This window comes from Oryctolagus cuniculus, chromosome X (assembly GCF_051225735.1).
Source record: "Oryctolagus cuniculus isolate XC-2025 breed Fujian yellow rabbit chromosome X, ASM5122573v1, whole genome shotgun sequence".
Classification (NCBI taxonomy): domain Eukaryota; kingdom Metazoa; phylum Chordata; class Mammalia; order Lagomorpha; family Leporidae; genus Oryctolagus; species Oryctolagus cuniculus.
The window spans coordinates 2,582,951-2,601,465 of NC_142888.1; the positions used below are offsets into that span (position 1 = coordinate 2,582,951).

The window sequence follows — 18,515 nt, forward strand, 5'->3', positions numbered from 1 at the left end:
CTTCCAGCTCTGCCACATGGGTGCAGGGGCCCCAGCCCTTGGGCCATCCTCTGCCTCCCCAAGCCATCAGCAGGGAGCTAGATAGGAAGTGGAGCATCCAGGACTCGAACCAACACCCATATGAGATGCCTGCGCAGCAGGCCGTGGCTTTAACCCACTGTGCCACATGACCGGCCCCATATTTATATTATATTTAAGAAGACTCATTTGTGTTTAGAGAAATGAAATTAAACTTTTCTGAGCTTTACTCCTAATGATCTTTTTTTAAGGTTTGCATATATGTTTGTTTTGGCTTTTTAATTTATTTATTTGAGTGGCAGAGTTACAGAGAGAAGGAGAGACAGATCTTCCATCTGCTGGTTCACTCCCAAAATGGCTGCAATGGCCTGAGCTGGACCGATCCAAAGCCAGGAGCCAGGAGCTTCTTCTGGGTCTCCCACATGGGTGTAGGGGCCCAAGCACTTGGGCCATCTTCCACTGCTTCCCAGGCCATAAGCAGAGAGCTGGATTGGAAGAGGAGCAGCCGGGACACGAACCGCTGCCCATATGGGATGTTGGCGCTGCAGGCAGAGGCTTGGGCTTCTGCACCACAGTGCTGACCCATTTATTTGAGAAATTTACATAGAGTGTAAGAGAGAGAAAGAGAGATCTTGCACCTGCTGGTTCACTCCCCAAAAGGCCTTAATGGCCAGGGCTGGGCCAGACTGAAGCCAGGAGCCAGGAGGTTCATCCAGGACTACCACATGGGTGGCAGGGTTCCAAACACATGGGCCATCTTCCACTGCTTTCCAGGACATTAGCGGGGAGCTGGATCAGAAGTGGAGCAGCCCAGAAACAAACCTGTGGCTGTATGGGATGGCGGCACTGGCAGCAACTTTACTTAATACAAATTGATTGGCTGGGGGCTGCCCTGTGGCATAATAGGTTAAGCTGGCATCCCATATGGGCTCGGGTTTGAGTCTCAGCTGCTCCACTTCCCATCCAGCGCCCTGCTAGTGGCCTGGGAAAGCAGTGGAAGATGGCCCAAGTGCTTGGGCCCCTGCACCTAAGAAGGAAACCCAGAAGAAACTCCTGGCTTGAGGCCGGCGCTGTGATATAGCGGGTAAAGCTGCCGCCTGCAGTGCCTGAATCCCATATGGGCGCTGGTTCGAGACCCAGCTGCTCCACTTCCAATCCAGCTCTCTGCTATGGCCTGGGAAAGCAGTAGAAGATGGCCCAAGTCCTTGGCTCCTGGCTTCATATTGGCGCAGCTCCGGCTGTTGCGGCCAATTGGGGAGTGAACCAACAGATGGAAGACCTCTCTCTCTCTCTCTCTACCTCTCCACCTCTCCACCTCTCCACTCTCTGTATAACTCTGACTTTCAAATAAATAAATGAATCTTAAAAAAAAAAAAAAAAAACTCCTGGCTTTGGATCTTCGGATCTGCCCAGTTCCAGCTGTTGCAGCCATCTGGAGAGAGAACCAGTGGATGGAACATACCACTACCACTTATCTCTCTCTTCCTCTCTGTCTCTAACTTTACCTCTCAGATAAAATAAATAAATCTTAAGAACAAAAAACAAACTGGTTGGTGGGATTTGTTCAAGTCAACCAAATTAGTGCTTCATTGGTATCCTTTTTTTTTTTTAATTTTTTGAAAGATTTTATTTTTATTTATTTGAGAGGTAGATTTACAGACAGTGAGAGGGAGAGACAGAAAGTTCTTCCACCTGCTGGTTTACTCCCCAAATGGCCACGGCAGCCGGAGCTGCGCCAATCCAAAGCCAGGAGCTTTTTCCAAGTCTCCCACATGGGTGCAGGGGCCCAAGTGTCCAGGCCGTCTTCTACTACTTTCCCGGGCTATAGTGGGGAGTTGGATTAGAAGTGCAGCAGCCAGGCCTACAACCAGTGCCCATAAGGGATGCCGGCACCGCAGGCGGAGGATTTAAGTGACTGCGCCACAGCGCCGGCCCAGTATCCTTTATTTTACCAAAGCATGTCTGCCTCTGGGAGTGTTACAATATTTCAGTCATTGCTACAGTTTACCTGGGTGAGAGGGTTACCAAAGATGAGCTTTGGATTTTTCAATCCCTAAGGCAGTACATAGTCAGGAATGGAGGAAGAGCTACTTCCTCTTTCTCCTCCTTTGAATATGTTAGTATTGCAATAGAACTTTTAGGCTGTCTTCTTTTTATCTCTAAGAAAAGTTCATTCAAGTCCCAGGTGCCTAACTTCCAAACTAAGAAGGCTCCAAAAGTTATTGTGTATGTAGGAAAGTATGTGTCTGCTTTGATACAGAAGTAAAATATCTAATTGAATTCTGATGACAAACTCAGGTTTGCAGTACAAATGGTCAAGAGCTTATAGCCTATGGCTTCTGAATAATGCCTTTTAGAACTGGGGATTTTAATTTGAAGAAGTAAATTAGAGACATTGCTTAAGTATCTGAAAGACTTTTGTAGAGAAGTTATTTATATTCCTTAAGACTACTGAAGTAAGGCTAAGAGGTCAAGATGACAAGAGAAGTAAACAGAATTTTCTAAATAGAGAAAGCCTTTATCACACTATACTCTTATTCTTTTCCTATTCTAGCAGCAGGCCTTAACCTCTACCTTCTTGTTTACTTTGACAAACCGATGGCTTTGCTGGCCTTTGAGAATCTTTCCTGCCTTCATCTTGACGTTCCTTTCAATTCTGCAAACCCTGGTCACTTGCCTATCTGACACAAGGCAGGAGCTTGGGCTTTACAGGCACATGGCTTGCGTTTGAGTCCCCCATGCCACTTGCTGTCTTTATTATTACATCATTTGCAAAATACAGATAGTCCAGCAACACGAGGCTTCACTAGAGTTTCATTGTGTCAGGAGGTCCCCAAGACCACCCCAAATTTGATGATTGGTTCAAAGGACTCATGGCCATGATTTTATTACAGTAAAAGGCTACCAAGCAAAATCAGCAAAGGGAAACATACATAGAGTGAAATGTGGGAGAAAAAGGCACAGTAGAGTCACACAGGACATACAGAATTGCTCAAGCAAGGAGTTGTGACAACACAGTGCAATGGGACCTGCCAGAGTTTCTGTTGTGAGCTGGTCATTTAGTCACCCTCTGCCTATCACACCAGAATCCCAGACTCCCAGAGGGAAAGCAGGTATCCAACATAAACTGCATTGTTCACATAAACAGTTGAAATACAGTGGGGGATGGTGCTGTGGCATAGCAGGTAAAGCTGCCGCCTGCAGTGCTCCAGTTCATATGGGCTCCAGTACAAATCCCAGTTGCTCCTCTTCCGATCCAGCTCTCTGCTATGGCCTGGGAAAGCGGTAGAAGATGGCCCAAGTCCTTGGGCCCTTGCAGCTGCATGGGAGACCCAGGAGAAGTTCCTGGCTCCTGGCTTTGGATTGGCCCAGCTCTGGCTGTTGGTCCATTTGGGAAGTGAACCAGCAGATGGAAGACCTCTCTCTGCCTCTGCCTTTCTGTAACCCTGTCTTTCAAATAAATAATTTTTTTTTTTTTTTTTTTTTTTTTTTTTTAGAGCAGGAGGTAATTTTTATTTCATTTGCGCAAATGGGCCCCCTGCTGCTGCAAGCAGCAAGCAAGCGAGAGGAGCCAATAAATTTATTTTTTAAAAAGGAAATACAATGAGTCATTCTTCCCAGTTCCCAGGGTTAGTAGCGAGGTTCAGGGAAGTGCTCAGGGAAGGTGCCCCTTCGCACACTTTCCTCCATTCACAGTTGGTTTCTGTCCTCAGGTGGGTCACTTGAGGCACACAAGACATCAACTGTAGCAGAAAGGGAGGAAGGGAACTCTCCCAGCAGCTCCCTTTTGTTAGAAAATCTCTCCAAGATGCTGCCTTACAAATGTCCCCTCCATCTCTTTGGCCAGGGCTGCCCCAGGGCTCTGCTGAAGCTTCAAAGGACTTTCAAAGCGAGTATCTGGCAGAGACTCTGGAAGAGGCAGTGCCAGTCTTGATTGGTACACACTTAGCGAAGTTCATTCTCCAGTGCTGGCCACATAGGCACCCATGAAAACTGAGGTGGTTTTGGCTAGGAGGAAGGAGATGGGCTATTGGGTAGGCAGTCAGCATAGTCACTCAAAAAGATTTGAATTGGACTTTCCTTTGGTCACTGCCTCATTTCAGACCTTCTCTTTGTACCTGAGTTCCTCAAGTGGACCTTGTACTCCTGTTATTCCCTGTTAACTCTTGTAGTCTCATTTTTTCCCTAGGCTCTTAATAAAAAACTGTCTTTTACTAGGTACCTGCAGATGTCTGTAAAATGAATAAACCAGGTCTTGTCTGTCTTTTTTTTTTTAAAGATTTATTTATTTATCTAAAAGGCAGAGTTGCAGAGGCAGAGAGAAGAGGGAGGAACAGATCTTCCATCTGCTGGTTTACTCCCCAGATGGCCGCAGTGGCCAGAGCTGTGCCAATCCAAAGCCAGGAGCAGGAGCCAGGAGCTTCTTCCAGGTCTCCAACACAGGTGCAGGGGCCCAAGGACTTGGGTCATCTACTACCTTCCCAGGCCATAGCAGAGAGCTGGATCTGAAGTGGAGCAGCCGGCACTCCAGCTGGTGCCCATGTGGGATGCCGGCACTGCAGGCTGTGGCTTGGTGGCTTTAACCCCTATGCCACAGCGCTGGCCCCTTTGTGGCTTTTTTACTTGAAAATCTTGCCTCGTGCTATCCTGCTTCTCACTCCCACTGTCTGAATCCAGGGCACTCAACTCTCAGGAGAAACTTTGTCATCCTCCTCTGAGTGCTAACAGGCTGGCTTAATTAATAATCTTGCTTTTCTTGTCTTTGGCTTATTCATTCACTCATTTATTTAGGTTTACAATTGGACATATCTTGAAGACAAGAACTGTGCTTTCTTGAATGTTCACTAAATGCTACCCAGAGTTATTAAAACCTGAGAATTGAGGATATTATGTTAAATGCCAGTTTTTAAATGATAGTTCTCAAGAGGATAAAAATAAAATATTAAAGAATCTTGTTCTTTTATAACTTTAGATTTCTTTATCTTCAAAGAATAATTTTAAAAATTAGTATACGTATCTACCCATTTTACTCATTGTGTAAATAGTCATTTATTATGTCACTCCCCATTTATCCATTAGCATGTACTTACTGGTGGTGAATTAGACAGCTTCCGTTCCTGCCCTGATAGGGCTTAGGATGGGCCTTCAGTGTAGGTGTGATGGTGAATATTGTTGATGGGGCAAAACAAGATGCTGAAGGATATGAATACATCTCAAGGTCATCTACCTTGGTCAAGAACCAGGAAACATTTCCCAAGGAGAAATGACATTTAAAGTGAAGACCACAGGATGTGTAGAGTCAGCCAGATAAAGGGATGGCAGATAAAAAGTTTTACAAACCAAGGAATAACACATTTGAGACCTTCTTGGAGGTACTAAAGAATTTCTGTGTGGTCATTGGAGCGTAGACTAGGAGGGTGACGATAGTGAGAATAAGACCAAAGATAAAGGAGGGCATTTAGCCTAATGGTTAGACACCTGCCTCCCACATCACAGTATCTGAGTCCAAAACCCAGCTCCTGCTTCTGACTCCAGCTTCCTGTTAATGCAGACCCTGTTAAGCAGTGGTGATGACCCAAGTGATTAGGTTCCTGGCTTCTGTCTTTGGCCCAGCCCTCTCCCCCAACAACCACCATTGAGGGCATTTGGGGAGTGAACCAATGAAGGGGGAGTGCGCGCTCGCTCTCTCTCTCTCTCTCTCTCTCTCTCTTTTCCCCCTCCTCTGAAATAAGTAAATTAAAAACAAATGTTAAGATCAAAGGTAAGTAGCAAATAGTATACTTTTCTAAAGGATATAAATATATAGAGTGAGAGGGGAATATCTTCGGTCCACTGGTTCACTCCCCAAAGCACCAGAGCTGGGCCAGGCCAAAGCCCGGAGCCTAGTAACTCCATCATGGTCTCCCATGTGGGTGGCAAAGGCCCAAGCACTTGGGCCATTCTGCACTGCCTTCTCAGGCACAATAGTAGGGAGCTGGACCAGAAGTGGAGTAGTTGCGACTCAAACTAGTACTCTAGTCTCAGATGGTGGCATCATAAGCTGCTGTTTAACCTGCTGTGCCATAAAGCTGGCCCCTCAAGTAATATCGTATAGTATAGTTGTAGTATAGTTGTAGTTGGAGAGAGGGTGATTCAGATTGGGAGAAGATACTGCCCACTCAGATATCCACAGGACTGTATTGCCTGGAAGTGAGTGATGCCACTCACAGAGTCAGGATGTAATCAGATGTGCTGAGTTCCCTCATTAGGGCCTTCTCCCTTCACAAGTATCGTGCAAGTCCACCGGCCCGCCCCCTCAATAAGTGCAAGTAACAGGGGCATGACTGCCCTAACATGCAATTATTTCCTGGAAGCATCCCCAGTAGCTCTGGCTTCCCTGCCTGCCTCACGTCTGTTCCTGCAGCTGGGGGTCTACAAATGTGGACTTTGAAGTAATGTTCATCTATATATGGGCCTTTATGTTATTTTTTAAAGATTTATTTATCAGTCCAGCACTGTGGCGTAGTACATACAGCTGGCACCTGCAGTGCTGGCATCCTATATATCAGAGCACCAGTTCAAGTCCCAGCTGCTCCACTTCCAATCCAGCTCTCTGCTATGGCCTGGGAGAGCAGTGGAAGATGGCCCAAGTCCTTGGGCCCCTGAATGCATGTGGGAGGCCCAGAAGCAGCTCCAGGCTCCTGGCTTCAGATCGGCTTAGCTCCGGCCATTGAGGCCATTTGGGGAGTGAACCTGCAGATGGAAGACTTCTCTCTTCTCTGCCTCTGCCTGTCTATAACTCTGGCTTTCAAATAAATAAATATTTATTTAAATAAATAAATTCAAATAAATACATATTTGAAAGGCAGAGGTACAGAGAAGGAGAGAGATATCTTTCATCTGCTGGTTCACTCTCCAAATGGCCACAATGGCTGGGGCTGGGCTAGACTGGAGCTAGGAGCTTCTTCCTGGTCTCCTACATGGTTGCAGGGGCCCAAGAGCCTGGGCCATCTCCCACTGCTTTTCCAGACGCATTAGCAGGGAGCTGGATCAGAAATGAGCAGCCAAGACTTGAACCAGTGCCCATATGATATGCAGGCGGAAGCCCAGCCTTTTACACCACTGTGCCAGCCCCAGGACCTTTGTATTATAGTACGGTAGAGCCCTGATACATGTTTTGGGTCTCCAGGAAAGCCGATTTCATGGTTTATTTCATAAACGGGAAAGTTTGTGTTTTCCAATTTTAATATTTTACATATTTGTTCATTCTTAAGAAAATTTTATGTTTCTGTTAGGGTGTGCCAAGATTTCTATTAATTAAAAAAATCACTCAGATTTATCATGGAGTGGGTTAATCTGGGAAAAGAGGAACATTATTTTTTGAACAGGAGGGGAGGAGGAAAAAAGTAGTATCCTTGGAGTCTAAAAAAGAGCATAAAGGAGCCTTGTTCTTGTTTGTAAGTAAGAGGGGAGATTATTTACTGAGATAAGGTAAAACTAGAGACTTGAGAAGGACAAGAAAAGCTTGAGATGGCTGGGGGGGGCGGAGTATGCCACCTGTCTTTAAAAGAGTCTAAGTAAGGGCCCTGTATGGATGACCAGTAAGTACTCTGAGAAAGTGGGACCTTTTCACCCTGGCAGCACTTGTCACTCCTTGTTTCAAGCCCTAATTAACAAGGAACACCCCCTATCATTTTCCATTCACCTACCCTCCGAATCTGAGGGTTCAACTAACTGCAGTTCAAAAATAGTTGAAAGAAACAGTGTACCTGTACTGAATAACACTTAAGATTTTTTCTTGTCATTGTAACAACTGTTTTTACATAGCATTTGCATAGTATTAGCTATTATAAGGAAACTAGAGTTTACTAAAGTATATGGGAGGATGTGTGTGGACTATATGCAAATACACCATTTTTTCTAAGGGACTTGAGTATCCCTAGAGTTTAGTATCCTTGGGGTCCCTGGAAGCAATCCCCCTTGGATACCGAGGTCCAGCTGTACAATAACCATTGTATTTGAATGAAACAGCAACCCTTTTTATTCTTTACAGATTACCTATTTAACTTTGCAACGACTGCAACAAAAAAAATAACCGAATCAGTTACTGAAACTGCACAAACCATAAAAAAATCTGTAGAAGAAGGAAAAATTGATGACATCATTGATAAGGTATGGAATTCATTAGCAGCTGATATAATGTCCCTTCTTAAGAACTTTTTAAAATCCAAGTAGGTTACCATTATTCTAATAGAACTATTAGTTGTTGAGGAGCCCAGCATGTGGAACAGCACGTTAAGCCACTGCCTACAGCGCCAACATCCCATATCAGAGCACCAGTTCAAGTCCCAAGTGCTCTACTTCTCATCCAGCTCTCTGCTAATGTGCCTGGGAAAGCAGTGGGGAAGATGGCCCAAGTGCTTGAGCTCCTGCGCCCATGTGGGAGACCTAGATGGAGTTCTTGACTCCTGGCTTCAGCCTGGCCCAGCCCTGGCCATTTGGGAAGTGAACCAGTAGATGGAAGATCTCTTTCTGTCTCTTCTTTCTCTGTCTCTGCCTTTCAAATAATAATCTTAGAAAAATTAGTTGAGATTCTTTTTTTCTCTTTCTCTTTGTATAACAAGTGGCTGCAATATAAATTACTTGATTTAAATAACTTTGGTTTTTATTTTAATGTACTCTTAAAATATTGATATTTTAATTAAATTATGTCAATTAAATGTTGAGCTAGATTTCAGGATATATGAAGTATTATAGGACAGAGAGATAGACAAACATATCCCACCCACTGGTTCACTCCCCAAATGCGTACAACAGCCAAGACTAGGCCAGGCCAAAGCCTAGAGCCAGGAACTCAATCCAGGTCTTCCACGTAGGTGGCAGGGATACAAGTATTTGAGCTATCACCTTCTATGATGTGCATTAGCAGGAAGCTGGAATTGGGAGCAGGAGCTGGAACTTGAACTCAGGTGCTTTGATAAAGGATGTGGGCATCCCAAGTAACATTTTAATCATTATGCCTTTAAAACTCTAAGAACTGGATTTGTTAATTTTTTGCAGTGTTAAAGTATAGAGTTAGGTAATTTCATTTATGTTGGTAATTACTTTAAGGAGGTCATGAATTAAACCTTAGGTATATTGTTACTTAGATATTTTTATTATATGTAATATTTGTTGGAATGAGACATGATCTATCTTATGAAATGAAATATTTATTTGTTTGAAAGGCAGAGTTGGAGGGAGAGACAGAGAGACAAGGATCTTCCATCTGTTGATTCACTCCCCAAATGGCTGCAATGGCTGAGGCTGGGCCAGGTTGAAGCCAGGAGCCAGGAGGTTTATCAGGATCTCCCACGTAGGTAGCAGGAGCCCAAGCACTTGGCCATCTTCTGCTGCTGTACTAGGTACATTATCAGGGAGCTGGATCAGAAGCAGAGCAGCTGGGACTTGAACTGGTGCCCATATAAGACGCCAGCATCCCAGACAGTGGCTTAACCTACTGCACCACAACACCAGCCCCGGAAATTTAGTTTTTAATTCTTTTATTTTTGCAGTTGAAGAACTGATGTGTCATAAAGGAGGCTGTATACTTAAAATTCAAAAACATTGGGGCTGCAATTGTGTTGTGTCAAGTAAAGCTGCCACCTGTGACTCTGACACCCGATATGGGTGCCAGTTCATGTCCCAGCTGCTCCACTTTTGATCCAGCTCCCTGCTAATGGCCTGGGAAAAGCAGCAGAAATGGCCCAAGTGTTTGGGTCCCTGCCACCCACATGGGAGACCCCGAAGACGCTCCTGGCTTTGGCCTGGCCCAGCCCTGACCATTGCAGCAGCAATCTGGGGAGTGAGCCAGCGGATGGAAGAAATGTTTCTCCCTCCCTCCCTCTCTCTGACTCTGACTAGCTCTTTAAAAAATTTCAAAAACGTTGAAGATCCTCTGTTGTTGGGAAAATGGGGAAGTATCACTTATTAGCCTTTTTATTCAAAGAAAATGAATGCAGTGTCTCAAATAGAGTTCAAAAATCTTGAGTGTAATTCTTATAATAAATTTTTCAGAGTAATTTAACTATGTATTTTTTCTAACAGACAATAATAGGAGATTTTCAGAAGGAGCAGAAAAAATTTGTTGAGGAACAACATACAAAAAAGTCTGGTATGGTATAGGTTTATCCTATTTAATATGCCAAGTTTTATTTATTTTTTACAGATTCATTTATTTATTTGAAAGAGTGACAGAGAAAGAGGGAGAGACAGAGAGAGAGGTTTTTCCATCTGTTGGTTCACTCCCCAAATGGTTCACTCCAGGTCTGGGAGCCAGGAGCCAGAAACTCCATCCTGGTCTCCTACATTGGTAGCAGGCACCCGTGTATCTGGGGCATCATCTGCTTCCTAGGCCCATTAGCAGGGAGTTAGTTCAGAAGTAGAGTAGCCAGAACTAGAACCAGTGCTCCAGCATAGGATGTGGGTGTCCCCTGAGGTGGCTTTAACTGTTGTACCACAACATTGGCCCCAACCTGCCAAGTTTTTTTGAGCACCTACTATGTGCCAGATATCACACTAGTTCTGTTGGTCAGCACTACTCTAAATTAAACAGATGGGCTCCCAGAGCAGTTTGTTTCTGTTTGAAGCATGGAGGAGACTTCTGGCTAGTGATACAGATTAATAGTCAAGTCATATAAGAACCACCAGAGTAGGTGAATGCTTTTTTGTTTTTAGATTTATTTTATTTATTTGAAAGGCAGAGTTACAGAGATGTGGGAGATGAGGAGGGAGAGAGAGAGAGAGGGAGCTCTTCCATCCGCTGGTTCACTCCCTAAATGGCTACAACAGCCGAGGCTAAGCTAGGTCAAAACCAGGAGCCAGGAGCTTCATCTGGATCAACGATGTGGGTGCAGCGGCCCAAGCACTTGGGTCATCTTCCATTGCTTTCCCAAGAGCATTAGCAGGGAGCTGGATTGGAAGTGGAGCAGCTGGGATTTGAACTGGTGCCCATATGGGATGCTGGCATTGTAGGTGACTGCTTAACGTGCTGCACCACAACACCAGCCCCAAGTGAGCTCCTTTATGAAACATGTCACACATGAGCAGAAGATACACAGTGTTTAGGGAGAGGAAGAGGGAAGACAGTTACTGAGTAACATCTCCTTTAATGAAAGGAAGAAGCAACAGTCAGCAAGGTTTAGTGATTTGCTGAAGAGCACTCAATTGATAAGTGATGAAATTGAAATCTACCTTAAGAACCAGTGGCCATCTACCCCAGAGAGAGGACAACTGAGGAGAGAAGCAATGGAATTCCAGAGAGGGGAGAATTTCAAGGAGTGCGCAGTCAGCTATGTGGGATAGGGCTAAGAAGTCCAGATAGATGCCCAGGAGGAAAGGTACCACGGAAACATTTCAAGTGCACATGTTCACAGTTGCTGTAACCGTACCACTTACCCTTATCTCCAGTTTTCCAGATAAAGAAACTGGTCTAGAGGGAGGAGAACGAAGAGATGTCCTTGAGATTTGACAACTGGGAGGTTATTGATCACCCTAAAAAGAGCAGTTTCAGAGGGTCTGGGGCTGGGGGTGTCTTATCCATACCAGAAGTGGGGCTTTATTTATTTGAGAGGCAGGGTTACAGACAGAGAGAGGGAGAGACAGAGAGAAAGGTCTGCCATCCACTGGTTCACTCCCCAAATGGCTGCAAGGGCTGGAGCTGGGCCAATCTGAAGCCAGGAGCCAGGAGCTTCTTCCCGGTCTCCCACATGGGTGCGGGGGCCCAAGGACTTGGGCCATCTTCCAGTGCTTTCCCAGGCTATAAGCAGTGAGCTGGATTGAAAGAGGAGCAGCCAGGACACAAGCCAGTACCCACATGAGATGCCAGCACCGCAGGCAGAGGCTTAGCCTCTGTTAGCACTCTACAGTGCTGACATTGATGTTTTCCTTAGAATGTGATAGTGTGGTCATATTACTTTATAATTAACAATTTGGATATAATTGCCATCATTTGCTGGCTTAGGACAAACTGGAATGAACCAGTCTGTCCTTTTGTCCATCCACACATCTTGAAAGATTGACCTTTTCACCATGAAACGGGTTTCCCTTCAGTCTGCCTTGTGTTGTGAGACCGGTAGGACTAGCATCTAGTGTTGAGGCACCACCGCCTACAATGCTGGCATCACAATGGGCACTGGTTCGTGTCCTGGCTGCTCCACTTCCGATCTCTGATGATGGCCTAGGAAAAGCAGCAGAAAATGGCCCAAGTGTTTGGGTCCCTGCCACCAACTTGGGAGACCCAAAAGAAGCTCCTGGCTCCTGGCTTTGGCCTGACTTGGCCTAGCTCTGGCCATTGTGGCCATCTGGGGGGTGAACCAGCCAATGGAAGACTGTGTGTGTGTGTGTTTGTGTGTTTGTGTGTGTGTGTGTGTCTCCTTTCTCTGTAGCTCTAAAATTTTGCTGTTTTAAATGGTCATATAGAAATTTTATCATTCTTTTAAATCATAGATTGCATTATAACCTATTTTTTGTCTTTGCCATTAAAAACCGTAGAAGCTGCTGTGCCCCCATGGGTTGATAGCAATGATGAAGAAACAATTCAGCAACAAATTTTGGCCTTATCAGCTGTAAGTATCTGTAATACCCTGGATAAAACGTAGTTTTTCCTTATCCTGGTACATCTCTGTTAATATGACTGTATCCTTAGCAGAATTTTTTTCTATATAGTTGTTTTAATATTTCAGTATGTTAGGAACTGTATTAGCTTATCATTATTACAACAAAATACCTGAGACAACTAACTTTATAAAGAGAACAGGTTTATTTTGGCTCACAATTTTAAAGGTTTAAGCCCAAGATTGGGTGGCCCCATTGGTTTGGTGTCTGGTGAGGGGTAGTAGATGGCAGTGGTGGAGTTCGTGTGGAGGTAGTTTCACATGGCAAGCTAGGAAGCAGAGAGAGTGGGTGGGCCCAGACTCAGGCTTTTATAGCAACCCTCATGTGAGAATTGAAGAGATCACATAAGAAGAACCCTTCTAGGACAGTCCCCAGTGACCTAAGGACCTCCAGCTAGGCCCTACCACCTAAAGGTTTTACTGCCTCCCGCTAGCACCACCCTGGGGACTAAGCCTTTAACATATTCAAACCATAGCAAGAATTCAACTTCCTTCCTCCCTCCCTCCCTCCCTCCCTCCTTTCCTCAGAAAGTGACAGAAAGAGAGAGAGAGATCTTCCATCCACTGTTCACTCCTTAAATGGCCATAACAGCTGGAGCTAGACCAGGCTGCAGCCAGGAGCCAGGAACTCCATCTCTGTCCCCCATGTGGGTGGCAGGGACTCAAGTACTTGAGCCATCATTGGCTGCCTCCCAGGCACATTAGCAGGGAGCTGGATCAGAAGTGGAGTAGCCAGCACTCAAACTGGTGCTCCTGTATGGAATGAGGACACCCCATGCAGCAGGTTAACTGGCAGTGTCACAGCACCTGCCTCTTTATTTACTTTTAATTTGTTTATCCTTAAGTTCTGTTTTAGCCTTAAAATGATTCTTTTATAGTATTTTAAAATATTTTATATATAATCTTTCGAGATATATGAACATATTGAGTTTTTAGGCAGCATTCTATTTCTTGTAAATTAAATGATTGTGTTCCATATTTTGGCTTTACTCTATGTGTTTGTTGGAAAGTGAAATTGATAGAGCTAAAACTCCATGTGCACCCACAGACATTTACCTCTGGATTTTATCTTTTTGGAACCTGCAGAGTTGAGGGTTTGTATCCTCATTGGACAGGTGAGGAGCCTGAGACTCTGAAATGTCATACTCATTTATTTTTTTTTAAGATTTTATGTATTTATTTGAGAGGTAGAGTTACAGACAGATAGAAAGGTCTTCCATCTGCTAGTTCATTCCACAAATGGTTGCAACGGCTAGAGCTGGGCTGGATCCGAAGCCAGGAGCCAGGCGTTTCTTCTGGGTCTCCCACTTGGGTGCAAAGGCCCAAACAATTGGGCCATCCTCTGCTGCTTTCCCAGGCCATAACAGAGAGTTGGATCGGAAGAGGAGCACCTGGGACACAAACCACCGCCAATATGGGATGCCAGCACTGCAGGTGGAAGCTTAGCCTACTGTGCCACAGCTCCAGCCCCATATTCATTTCTTAGCCATATTTTCCACCTGGCTGTGAGCTCTTTGAAAGCAAAAGCCAGCACTGATCTCTTTATCTTCCACACCCAGCACACTGCGTGACACACTACTTCATGGATAGATCTTTTCGCTCTTGTCAGTGCTTTTCAAGCTTTTTTTTTTTTTTTTAAACAGACAAAATTACCAATGCAATTTCAGTTTATAAAGCATAGACCCAAGCTCCTGTCCATTGTGATCCCCAGGGAATTTTAAGTTTTTCTTTCCATTTAGTAAACTCTTTAAAAGGACTAAGCATCCATTACTAGTTGAGTGTGACTGCTGTGTGTTTTACTTATGATTGCTATAGCCAACCTTGACACCCAGGGCACATAACTGCTTTTCCTGAGTAGAGAACTAGGACTAGAGTCAGTGTTATTATCAGGTCAAATATCAGAGCCTCACCAGTCAAATCCCCATAGCTCCTCTGTCCCATAGACCTGTTCCTGTCCTCATCTTCTCCATTGCAGAATATGCCAGCCATGTTTCTAGTAAAACCCTGTGCTACCTCCTGGTGCTGGACCTCTCCCCCACTGCCAGTGCCTATTCCATCCTGTCGGCACTGTATTTGGAATGTGACTCTAGTCCACTTCTTCACTGCCACCCCTTGGCCCTGGTCCTGTCACCTCCTGTTTCCCTTTTCAGTACCATTTCATCTCCACAGCCAGAGGGATCCGTCTAGGGTGTAAATCACTTCGCATCTCTCCTCTACTTAGACCCTTCCAGTGGAGTCTCATCGCTTGTAGACTCCAAGCTAAACTCCTGAGCTAGCTCAGGCCTTGGCTCTGCCCACCTCGCCTCCTCCTTGCCTGCTCCCGACTCCCAGCGTTCCAGCTATGCTGTTGCATTGTCCTGCTTTAGGGCCTTTGTGTTTTGGGTGCCCTCTTCCTGGAACCCATCCTCTACATTGTTCTACAAGATCCCAGCACAGATGTCACTTCATCCTGAGGCCTTTCTTCACCACTCATTCAGCCCTCCATCCCTGGTCACCCTGTCTTCTGGCCATACCAATCTAAATCATTGTCCCTCTCTCCCTTCCTGTGCCTCCTACCCTGCCCCTACCACATGTCTAAGTGCCGTGAAGGCAGGGACTGCACTTGTCCTCTTCCCTGGTGAGCAGGCTACATGACCAAAAAGTTCCCAAGCTTTCTATGTCAGCCAGAGGCTTTGAAACCTCTCCACTGTGTCCTTTATCATGGCTGCTGAATCTGTTAAGGAATACACTGAATTGCTTTGAGAGAGAGATCCAAAAATGCAGTAGCCGGGCTGGCACTGTGGCGTAGTGGGTAGAGCCGCCACCTACAAATGCCAGCATCCCATATGGGTGCTGGTTTGAGTCCCGGCTGCTCCACTTCCGATTCAGCTCTCTGCTGTGGCCTGGGAAAGCAGTGGAAGATGGTCCAAGTCCTTGGGCCCCTGCACCCATGTGGGAGACCCAGAAGAAGCTCCTGGCTCCTGGCTTCGGATTGGTGCAACTCCAACCGTTGCAGCCATTTGGGGAGTGAACCAGCGGATGGAAGACTTACTTTCTCTCTCTCTCTCTCTCTGCCTTTCCTCTCTCTGTGTAACTCTGACTTTCAAGTAAAAAATAAATATCTTTAAAAAAAAAGTATGTTCTCTTTTTTAAAAAAATGCAGTAGCTTAAAAAGCTATGGGTTTCTTTCTCTCTTCTCTTCCTGCCTCTTCCCTTGCCTTCCTCCATCTTCCCCCATCACGTGACAATCCTGAAGTAGATGGTCCAAGTAGTTGTGCTTTGGCCCATGAGGTCATCTGAGGACCTGAATGTTATCTGACCTTATCTGTGTTGTGGAAGCCAGTTCCCCATGGCCATGACTGTGTTCCAGCCTGTGGTTGGGAAAGAGGTAGAAGTGCCAAACCATTGCAGACTGAGACCCAGAAACTGCACCTATCAGTTAGGCCTACAGCCCTTTGGGAGCTTAGACACATGGCCAGCCCTGGGTGCAAGGAAGCCTGGGAAATCTGGTCTGGCTAAGTGACTGGATGCCCCATCTAGAATGCAGAGCTGTGATCCTGAGAGGAAGGCAGGAGGAAATGGATACTGGGAGACAATGAGCAATCTCTCCAGAGTTGCCTTACATTCTCTGACTTACCCAGGCACTAGCTTGGGACAATCTGGAGTCAGTTGAATAGCACTTGAATCTTCCTGAAGTGAGGAGCCACTTAGGACCACATAATACATGAGAACAAGTTGATGGAAGAGGGCCCAGCATTGTGCGGCAGGTTAAGCAAATAAGCCAGGGTCTTGGGTGGAAGCTCCTGGCCCCAGTAGTGCTCAGAGGGTTTGGCGAGGAAATCGATGAGCTTCTTCCCAGCATGGACCCACTCAGAGAACAGTATGTGTCGCTCTTTGTCACCATTGAGGTCCCAGGTCCCTGATACAGGGACTGAGGCAGCAAAGCTCAGTATACATTTGTTAGTAGCAGAGCCCATGGGCAAAAGCCTAGTTGGTGCCTAATTAAGAAATGTGTGTTGCTGGGGCTAACCTTGTGTTACAGCAGGTTACGCCACTGCTTGCAATGCTGGCATCCCATATGGGTTCTGGTTCAAGTCCCAGCTGCTTTGCTTCCAATCCAGATCCCTGCTAATGTGCTAAGGAAAGCAGCAAAAGATGGTCCAAGTCCTTGGGCCCCTGCCACACATGTGGGAGACTCATTGGAGTTCCAAGTTCTTGGCTTTGGCTTGGACCAGCCATTGTGACCGTTTCAGAAGTGAATCAGCCCCTATATCAGAGGGACAGTTCAAGTTCCAGCTGCTCTGATCCAGCTTCCTGCTGAAGCACCTGGGAAGGCAGCTGAAGCTGGTCCAAGTTCTTGGGCCTTGATACACATGTGGAGATGAGGATAGAGTTCCTAACTCCTAGCCTCCTAGCTTTGGCTGGGCCCAGATCTGGTTGCTGTGGCCATTTGGAGAGTGAGCCAGGGAGTGAAAGATATCTCTCTCTCTCTCTCTCTTTCTCTCTCTCGTCACTCTGCCTTTCAAATAAATAAATACCTATACAATTTTTAAAAATTTTTTGTTTATTTGAAAGGCAGAGTTAGATTTTCCATCCACTTCCCAAATGGCTGCAGTGACCAGGGCTGTGCCATTTCCAGGTCTGCCCTGCTGCTTTGCAGCCATTAGCAGGAAATTGGATCAGAAGCAAAGCAGGGGCCGGCACTGTGGCATAGAGGGTAAAGCCACTTGCAGTACTGGCATCCCATATGGGTGCCAGTTCAAGTCCCGGCTGCTCCACTTCTGATCCAGCTCTCTGGTATGGCCTGGGAAAGCAGTAGAAGATGGCTCAGGTCCTTGGGTCCCTGCACCTGTGTGGGAGACCCAGGGGAAGCTCCTGGCTCCTAGCTTGGGATCAGCACAGCTCTGGCCATTGCAGCCAACTGGGGAGTGAACCAGCAGATGGAAGACCTCTCTCTCTTTCTGCCTCTTTTTTTTTTTTTTTTTTTTTTTTTTTTTTTTTTTTTTTTTTTTTTGACAGGCAGAGTGGACAGTGAGAGAGAGAGACAGAGAGAAAGGTCTTCCTTTGCCGCTGGTTCACCCTCCAATGGCCGCCGCTGCAGCCGGCGCACCGCGCTGATCCTGGCAGGAGCCAGGAGCCAGGTGCTTTTCCTGGTCTCCCATGGGGTGCAGGGCCCAAGCACCTGGGCCATCCTCCACTGCACTCCCTGGCCATAGCAGAGAGCTGGCCTGGAAGAGGGGCAACCGGGACAGAATCCGGCGCCCCAACCGGGACTAGAACCCGGTGTGCCGGCGCCGCAAGGTGGAGGATTAGCCTATTGAGCCACGGCGCCGGCTTTCTTTCTGCCTCTTAATTTTTTAAAAGAAGTAGCAAATTAGCCAGAACTTGAACTAGTGTCCATATGGCATGTAGGTGGCAGCTTAACCCATTATGCCATAACACTGGCCCCCATACATAAATCTTTATTAAAAATAAAAGTAAGGGGCCAGCATTGTGGTTTAGTAGGTTAAGCCACCACCTGTGGCACCAGTTTGAGTCCCAGCTGCTCTACTTCTCATCCAGCTCTCTGCTGATATATCTGGGAAAGCACCAGAGGATGACCCAAGTGCTTAGACCCTTGCACCCGTGTGAAGGAAGCTCCTGGCTTCAGCCTGACCCAACCCCAGCTGTTGCAGCCATTTGGGGAGTGAACCAGTGGATGGAAGATTTCTGTGTGTGTCTCTCTCTCCGTAACTCTGCCCTTCAAATAAATCATTTTTGTTGTGTTGTTAAATTGGACAGAGTCATTTATTTATTTTTAAAGATTTTATTTTATTTGTTTGAAAGGCAAAGTTAGAGGCAGAGAGAGACATCTTCCATCTGCTTGGGCCATCCTCCACTGCTTTC

The 18,515-nt window shown here is 46.0% G+C and overlaps 2 protein-coding genes across 5 annotated transcripts in view; one reads left to right on the forward strand and one right to left on the reverse strand.

Moving 5' to 3' along the window:
* Positions 1-18,515, reverse strand: part of CTPS2 (CTP synthase 2) — a 196,239-nt gene that overhangs the window by 137,176 nt on the left and 40,548 nt on the right. The window lies entirely within an intron of this gene.
* The window catches only part of SYAP1 (synapse associated protein 1), a 38,482-nt gene that overhangs the window by 3,263 nt on the left and 16,704 nt on the right, over positions 1-18,515 (forward strand). Inside the window, exons 2-4 of the mRNA XM_002719916.6 lie at positions 8,051-8,169; positions 10,084-10,150; positions 12,529-12,602. Of these exons, the coding sequence (XP_002719962.1) occupies positions 8,051-8,169; positions 10,084-10,150; positions 12,529-12,602 (260 nt within the window). The remainder of the gene's footprint in view (positions 1-8,050; positions 8,170-10,083; positions 10,151-12,528; positions 12,603-18,515) is intronic.